At 42.1% G+C, this 7870-nt stretch overlaps 1 protein-coding gene across 5 annotated transcripts; it reads right to left on the reverse strand.

The window, feature by feature from the left end:
• Positions 1–526: 526 nt before the first annotated feature.
• Positions 527–7273, reverse strand: znf217 (zinc finger protein 217). 5 transcript variants are annotated; one of them, XM_026154734.2, is made up of 5 exons: positions 7143–7273; positions 3960–5309; positions 3681–3788; positions 2240–3586; positions 527–2114 (listed from the first exon to the last, which is right to left on the reverse strand). In XM_026154734.2, the coding sequence occupies exons 2-5, from the start codon at positions 5266–5268 to the stop codon at positions 2002–2004; spliced, it is 2877 nt and encodes a 958-aa protein (XP_026010519.2). In that variant the 5' UTR covers positions 5269–5309; positions 7143–7273; the 3' UTR covers positions 527–2001. The 5 variants fall into 5 exon arrangements, with proteins under 5 accessions (XP_026010519.2, XP_026010516.2, XP_026010518.2 ...); XM_026154731.2 differs by having other exon boundaries at positions 7017–7241; XM_026154733.2 differs by having other exon boundaries at positions 7003–7211.
• Positions 7274–7870: the final 597 nt, after the last annotated feature.

The raw sequence follows: 7870 nt of genomic DNA on the forward strand, positions 1-7870 counted from the left end.
GTAATCAGGTATTAAAGATTTCATTAAAGGAAGCTAGAACCCCAGGTGCAAGTTAAAGAAAGCAGATTATTGTTATGACCGTGAACCACTGCATCTCTTGGTTTCGGTATATTGCTAAATATATGAATATATAAGCATATATATATTTTATAATATAGCTGGAGGTCCTTACCCTACATCCCCCAGATGTTATGAACATAGCTGTATAACTGGTGCCTTGAGTCCGTGAACAATGTGCTACACTGTAACCAAGTATGACTTTATTTCTTAACTTTGTGTCCTCATATGGCAACATTACATTTTGCTTTGCACCTTACTTTATATTCTGCGTTTTTATATTTTTTAATCAATTGCGACCATGCCATGTTATGCTGTAATATAAAACCATTGTCCTCTATGGGGACAAGTCTAATCAGGTCCAACTAATCCTAAATAGCTAGGAGAGATTAGAAAAACGGGTCTCAGGAGGTTAAGAAAGGTGATCCTAGGTTCATTATGGTTCAGCTTAAATACAACACCTATATACTTTCGTTCTTCGCCTCTCACTTTATTGTTGAAACGTGCCATCAAAAATTTCAAAACAATACTTAACAATATATAAACACACCAATAATGTGAACACCAAAAAAAAGAAAAAAAAGAAATAATTTAAAAAAGGTTTTTCAAAATTATACCAAACACTACCCAGCATGTAAAATTGAATTAACCTGAGTCTTTAGTCTTTCTTCCCTCTTTAGCATTAAGTTAATTGGAGCAATCAACATCGCTGCTTTTGCATTTTTTGTCTCCCCTAAAACTGCACAATCACGACACCTTAAACGCTCCTTGACATCCAGTTGGCAGTGACTGCTGCCCCTTGACAAAAGAAACACTTTCAAGACTTTGCATAGCAAAAGCAAACTCCCGAACATGCGAGCGGCTAAATGTGCAGTAACCAAATAACACTGAATGACTATTTCACACAAACCCAGACAATTACACACAATCTGGTACATTTTACAGCTGACGGATGTGAGGCACCACTTAAGCACCTTTTTGCTTTTCAAGAAGGAAAATAACAATACTTGTAGATAGCGGGTTCATCAAAATTAATGTACAGCCCAAATTGTGGTATAGGTTAAAAAAAACAGTAGCAGCAGTAGTAGTCCAGTGTCACCAAATGAGCTTGAGCTTCCTGTGGTGTTTTATAGATGTCAAACGTCACGGGTCACTTGTCCATGTACTACTACTATTACTACAACTCAAAACACCAGTCTCTGGTCGAAGTAGGTATATAGGCTCAGCTAACATGATAGCTTCAAAGGCTTTACAAAAATAAGCCTTCAGAGCACAACTTGAGGTAGAACTTGAAACACACAGCAGAGCTCGCTGCTGTGGCCTGTTTGTAAACAACTGGGCCGAAGCCATCAAGTTATCCGACAGAAACTCCCCACCATCCAGTGCAGTGCAGCAATTACACAGAGCAGCATTTTTTTTCCCCACACAGGTTTTTCTTAGGTTTTAGCTTAACACAGTTTATGTAGAGAGATTTTGCCATCCCACACACACACAACTTTTACAGCTAAGACAGACTCTGGAATATTAGTGTGGGTCATGTACAGATTTATCAACAGTCTCAAAAAGAAATATTACAGTGCACACCAGTGGACTATATACAAGAAAACCCCAAAGGTTATCTGCATCTTTGCATTCAAAAAAGAACTTCTGCTGAAACTGTAGCCCTGAAACGTCCATATAACACAAATGTTTTTCTGTTGAAAAAGAAACATTAAATTAAGAGAGGATAAGCACACTGTGAGCATAAACTACCTCTCTTTCTAAATATGTACATTAAACAACGTTTCTAGAAATTGTCCAAAATAAGGCAGCAGCACTGTTTACATCGAGAAGGACAAAAAAATGATTTGATTCAACTATATGAAGTTCAATGTCATTTTCAAAAATTCTCGTCAGGTTTATTTTAAATGAAAGTTTTCAACCTTTTCTTTGTTTCTTTTTATTTTAGGCGCTTTTGTCAGTGGCCCCACAGCGTTGACTGGGGAATGGGCCTGAAACATCTCTTCTTTGCAGGCTGGGTAGACTGGGCAGATGTTGGAACAGCACACTTCTGCCCCCTGAGAAAACAAACAAACAAAAAAACTTTAACTCTTCAAAGTATCAGAATATGCAGATACAAAATAGCCAAATATCCAAAGAAATTTATATGTCACTCTACTGAAACTGCAAGTCTAATGCTTACCTGCTCCTGGGTTGACTAGTCCTACATGACTGGGGTTTGCTGGGTTGGTGTGATAGAAAGATGCCAGGTCATGGGGTGGATAGGAGCGGAGAAGGTTCATCATGCTCCACTCAGACTCCAAACTGCCTCCAATAGTCGTAGGTGCATTCTTTGCCGGACCCAAAACAGAAACCTCAGAAGCTGTGGGTGGACATGACCCTTGCTGTGTGGGTTTCACAGTTCTTTTAGTAAACATCCTGTTAGATCCATCTGCTGGTGGCCCTCTAAAAGCAGCCTTCTCGCCAGCCTCAGCATCCCTGTTTGTAGGCACAGAAAACTTTAATCGCTTGCTGGATGGCTCGCCAAAGTCCATCTGGGGGAGGCTTCCAAATCGGCTGGATAGGCAGAGCCTGGCGGCATCTGTGTGCCAAAGGACACCGCTTCGTACTGGGTAGCTCCGATCGCCGATGCCCACTCTGTCCATGATATATTTGTTGGTTGTGCTGTTTTTTCTCATTAGCTCTGTATACCTGGAGGATTCCTGACTGGGATGTGAGTCGGTGCTCTGCCTGTAACGCTGGGTCTCCTGGACATCTTTTATGGGTGCATGGACAGGGGATGGCTTAGGAACGAGCGGTAGGTTAACAGGTGTTTTTTCTTGAGGTTTTGCAGGTTGGGGAGGTGGAGATTTGGTTCGGCGAGGGAAGATCCTCTCAGTGATCAGAACTGAGGAAACATCTTTCCCATTGAGGGCAGGCGGGCAACCCGTATGACGACTTTCACTTAAATTGCCTCCAAACCCATTCTTTTTGGTGCTGTTTGACTTGTCTTTGTGAGAGAGCTTTTTATGCATAATCAGAACTTCTGGGTAGATGGTTTTATAAGCACAAAATGGGCAGGCAATTGGAACAATACCATTTCTTGGTTCAACACTGACAGGTGTAGAGACAGAGACTTTTATGGACAGATTTAATGGGGCCTCACAGTTCTCTTCTTGAACCTCCTCCCTTTTTTTCTTCAGGTTAACAGGCACAGAGCAATTGGCGAGCGCATCATCTTCCGGAGAGCAGGCAGGCACAGCATTTACTTGGACAAGTGGCTTGCCAAGCTTGCCATCGACACTATCCAGTCCGCTTTCTAGTGTTTCATCGATGCACGGCCTGGCTGGAGGGACACAGGATTTCTTTGGCACAGAATTTTCAGCATTGTTTTCATTTTTTCCATCACTGGGTGAGGGCACTAAAGGCACAGGTCTGCTGGGGATCTCGACGTAGGGCTTATCCTTGTGGCGTCGATCCAGGTGATATTTCAGCGAAGTTTTCTGGGCCGCAGCGTACTCGCAGTAAGCACACTTAAATGGTTTCTCACCTGGAACAAATAGTTTTGCATAAACATAACATAAGTCAGAGTTTAAGGTCAGTTTATTTTTAGGATAATTTATAATCATTTGTCGTGAATTTACCTGTGTGAGTCCTCAAATGAACGGTGAGGTAGTAGCTGGATCTGAAGGTTTTGCCACAGTAACTGCAGTCTTTTGATCTGCCATTGGATCGGTCAAATCCATCTTCACCTTTGAAAACAAACAAAAATCTAAATATTAACACAACACACAAAGGACAGAACAATGGCCACAAAAGGCATGTGTTATTATCCGTCCCCTCAGCAGAGGGAGCCCTTGGTAACAAACAATTACTACACCACAGATAAGATAATCTGAGTGTATACAGAAAAACAGACTTACCTGAACCCAAGTTTTCCTCTATGCCCTCCTCAGACCCTTCCTCTGTATTTTCCAGTGAGCCTGCTCTTGAAAGCTTGCCATCAACAGAAGAGGTTGGACTTTCTTCACCTCCTCTCTCACGCTTGTGGACCCTGGAGTGGAGCACCAGCTGGTGGTAGGTCCTGAAATTTCTTTGACATTCCTCACAAGTCGTTGGCCTTTGTTTGTCCTTATCTTTCTGAACTGGAGACCTTCGCTGTGGGTCTGGGCTTTTAACAGGGGCCTGTTGCTGAGACCGGAGCTCTCTCCCAACTTCTTTCACGGCCTTGTCTCCTTGGCCCTCAGTCCAAATATTATTCAACTCATCCTTGTCAGAGCCAGATTCGTCATTGTCCGTGCTGTTTTCCTGGCCAACATCTTTTGTATTATTAGGCCCAACTGCGATCTTGCCTTTCGTAGCAAGCTGCCAGGCCTGATATGTGTTGACAGGATCTAGCTGGGGAATCCATTTTGATGATCTCACAGGTTCCACATCCTTTCCTGCGGGGCGAGGCTGAAGGTTTAGGAACTGAAGAAATGAATCCTGGTTGGCAGTGGGTTCATTAGTATCACCCATCTTATCCTTGCTTTTATCTTTTCCAGGCTGTGCCTCTCGATTATGCATTTTACTGTGTTCAACCAAACTATCATGGTCAGGGAAGAAAAACCCACAAACCATGCACATTTTGTATGCGGTGCCTACAGGCTCTGATGGAGGCTCTTGGATGATACCATTAATTGTGATTGGGCTCTCTGGGTCTTGCTGGGTCTTGTTCTTTGCTCCTGCTTTTACATGCATCTTCATGTGGTTCTTGAGGAACCAGTGCTCTCTAAACCGACGCCCACAAAAATTGCAACAATAAGTAAAGTAGTCCTTGTGCTTTCTCATGTGGGCCTCAAGCTCGCTGCCATCTTGGGATAAGTGACCACACAGGATACAGCTGTGAACCTCGTCTTTTTCGGCAGGAAGGCTGCTTTGTTTGGCCCGGGGTCTCTCTCCTGGGATCCTGAATTCTGCTTCAACCCGAAGCACAGTTGGCTCGGAGAATGTGGTGGGGTGCTGTGTTAACACGTGGGGGCCAAGCTCATCCTGATGAGCGAAAGTCTCCTCGCAGAACATACAGTACAGCGGTGCACTTTCTTCATTTTGCAACTCAGTCTTTTCTGGGTAAGTAGTGTGTGGCGTCATGCTAGAGCCCAACCCTGGGATGCTTGCATCTTTACTAATAAGAAAATCTTGGGCGAGTCCATCTGGGCTATTTACAAACGGCAGCAATGAATGAGTCGGCATTTTCTCCTAATGTTTTACAAGCGGTCCAGATTATTAGGAGCCTGGAAAGAATGGGAAAAGTGTTTTTTTTAGGCTTTGCTCAAAAATCAAAACAGGATCAGGTAACTGAAACACCTAAGTTATCATAAAATCTGTTTGAAAAAACACCAGAGAATTGCCTTTCCTTACACTGAAACAGGAAATGTATCTTTTTTAGCAATCAACTACACAGACAAGTCATTTCCTCTATGTGCAGGCCAATGACAAAACAGTCTTTTTTTGTGCTCGCAAACATTATTTAAATTAATTTAGAATTTATGCCTCTGTGTCTAAGCTTAATATGACTAACATTAACTTAGAATATATACTTCTAGAAAGTAAGATGATTAAGTAAGGTCATTGTTTTTTTTTCCATTTTTTCCCCTAAATATAACAAACCTTTGCTTCTCTTTTGTTTCTAACTAAACACGACAACTACTTTAACTAATCATACTAAACATGTAGTGTTAAAATACAATCTACAGACATAGATTAACTTATAGTCAACAACATAAAAAGCAACATCTAAGAATTTCAAGTTGTTAAACTATTTTTGAAAACTCTAAAACCTTTACTCACAAATCCCAGCATATCCTTTTCTCCAGGCATCAGTGACAAAAGACACTGTGGTTTTTCTCTGTGTAGTGGTTTCAGCTTGTATACTGAACTGCTTATATTGGGGAAGGCTCGAACTGCTTAGCGCTTTGATTGGTGGAGAAGTGGAGTAACTGGTTCAGCAAGGACAAAATGCTCAAGGCCCATGCAAAATGCTAATCAAGGCTGTGGCACCAGCAATACCTATAGCTGTCTACTGTAGCATCAAAGACCCTCCCCCTTTTCACACATTTTTAACTGTTACCTTTAAATCAAGTTTTCAGTATATGGCTACAAAACAAAAAACCCACAAATGAGTGGATAAAGGGGAAGTCCCAACTGTAGGTTTCAAGTCATTCAAACCAATGATAAATGGTTTTATTTTCAGTTTTATATAATACATGCACACACATATATATAGTTTTTATACATCAACGCTATTCATAACCAATTTATCTGGAATTAGTTTGCTGTGTGGTACTTTTGCTTTAGACCAGGTGAGCACAGGAAACTCTTAATGATCCTGTGTGGTTTTCTGAAGTACACACATGCTTCGGGAGGCAAGCGTTAACGTTAGCCACCTTCTTATTCAAGAAAGCAAAGCTCCGGTTTGAACGTAATTTTACCTCGGAGGCGATGCTCGAAGTTAACAGTTGAGAACTTCCAGCTAACGTCAATAAAAGTCGGTGCATTTAACAGACTGGCTATTACGTTTCTATATGTGCATCATAAGCCGAGCACGAGGGCTTCGTTACTCATTTTGGAAACACTCAGATCAATTATCAGCCCTGTCCGCGTCTGTGACTGAGGAAGACTGAATTTTAAATCAATACATCCAGACACAAACCCGTCTCGAGTGGCGACGACGTTATTTCATGACAACACTGTGGTACAAAAAGAACATTATCGACCTGACTTTTTTTTTAATGTGTGTGTCTACTTACGCTGTCCCCTACGGTTTGTTTTCCAACGCCACTTTCAAAAGTTCACCCAGATTGAGAGAGTGGCATAACAAAACGCTAACTAGTTTTACTCCCATAGCCTCGGTCATTCTTAACGACAGCAACGTTAGCAAACAACACTTTCTGTTGCCTCGACTTCGAGCAAACTGTAGAAACTCACCAAACAATACCTACCAACTCAGAATTTCCGGATTAATATTGATACTGATACTACGAGCGACTGAATTCAGGGAATTCGGGTGTTTGCTCGAGTTTGCTTCTTCATTTCACACAACGCGTTGCCGCTGGTGGACAGCTCACCTATTCAATTGTTTGAATTTGAATCATATTTGTTCGACTTGGCGAGTCCTCCCTGCTGCAGCTGTTGAAATCCGGGGCGCGCGCTCTCAACTTTTTCTCAAGGGGAAGATGGGGCGCGTGCACGGCAGCCCCCCCCCCCCCCCCAAAAAAAAAGGGCAATCACGTGGTCACGTATAACAGAGAGGGATTAGTGCAGATAATCATCTTATCTCATACACGCCAATAAAGCATGGGGGCATATTTTATTTGACTGTTCTAGCCCACAATGAGCTTCTTACACGTTATCACATGTGAGGTTTTTATTTTTTATTTTTATTCCCAATGTTTTCACTATTAGATGTGTAAGCTGCTTCATTTGTGCTTCAAACGGCCAATATTAGAGTCGTATTCGCTTACAGTGAAGTCTGTTGTCACGCTTTGCTTTTCGAGCGGTTCAATCATCTCTCTAACGATGCTTTAAACTTCCACGGAGTAAGAGTGAGTGCGCTGAATAGACGCCATATAACACTCTTTGATGTGTACGCTGCATTTTAAGAAGTTACCTAAAAGTGCAGCCAGTCAGCACGTCATGCACCAGCTACCATGTGGAGCTGGGGGAGGGGTGCCTCAAACTTTTCACAGTTACATGAGGCTTTTTTTTTTCTTTTTGCAGAAGCAGGTTGGTTGAGTCATGAGAAATTTCAAGTTCTTCCTATATGGTGACACAAAAACGTACCAAGGCGCACAGC

The sequence above is a fragment of the Astatotilapia calliptera genome, chromosome 20 (genome assembly GCF_964374335.1).
Source record: "Astatotilapia calliptera chromosome 20, fAstCal68.1, whole genome shotgun sequence".
Lineage (NCBI taxonomy): Eukaryota > Metazoa > Chordata > Actinopteri > Cichliformes > Cichlidae > Astatotilapia > Astatotilapia calliptera.

Coding starts and splice junctions, on each gene's coding strand:
- znf217 (XM_026154734.2), bottom strand. CDS start 5,268: ATGCCGACTCATTCATTGCTGCCGTTTGTAAATAGCCCAGATGGACTC. Junction 3,789..3,959: donor AGAGGAAAACTTGGGTTCAG/GTAAGTCTGTTT, acceptor TTGTTTTCAAAG/GTGAAGATGGATTTGACCGA. Junction 2,115..2,239: donor ACTAGTCAACCCAGGAGCAG/GTAAGCATTAGA, acceptor TTGTTTTCTCAG/GGGGCAGAAGTGTGCTGTTC.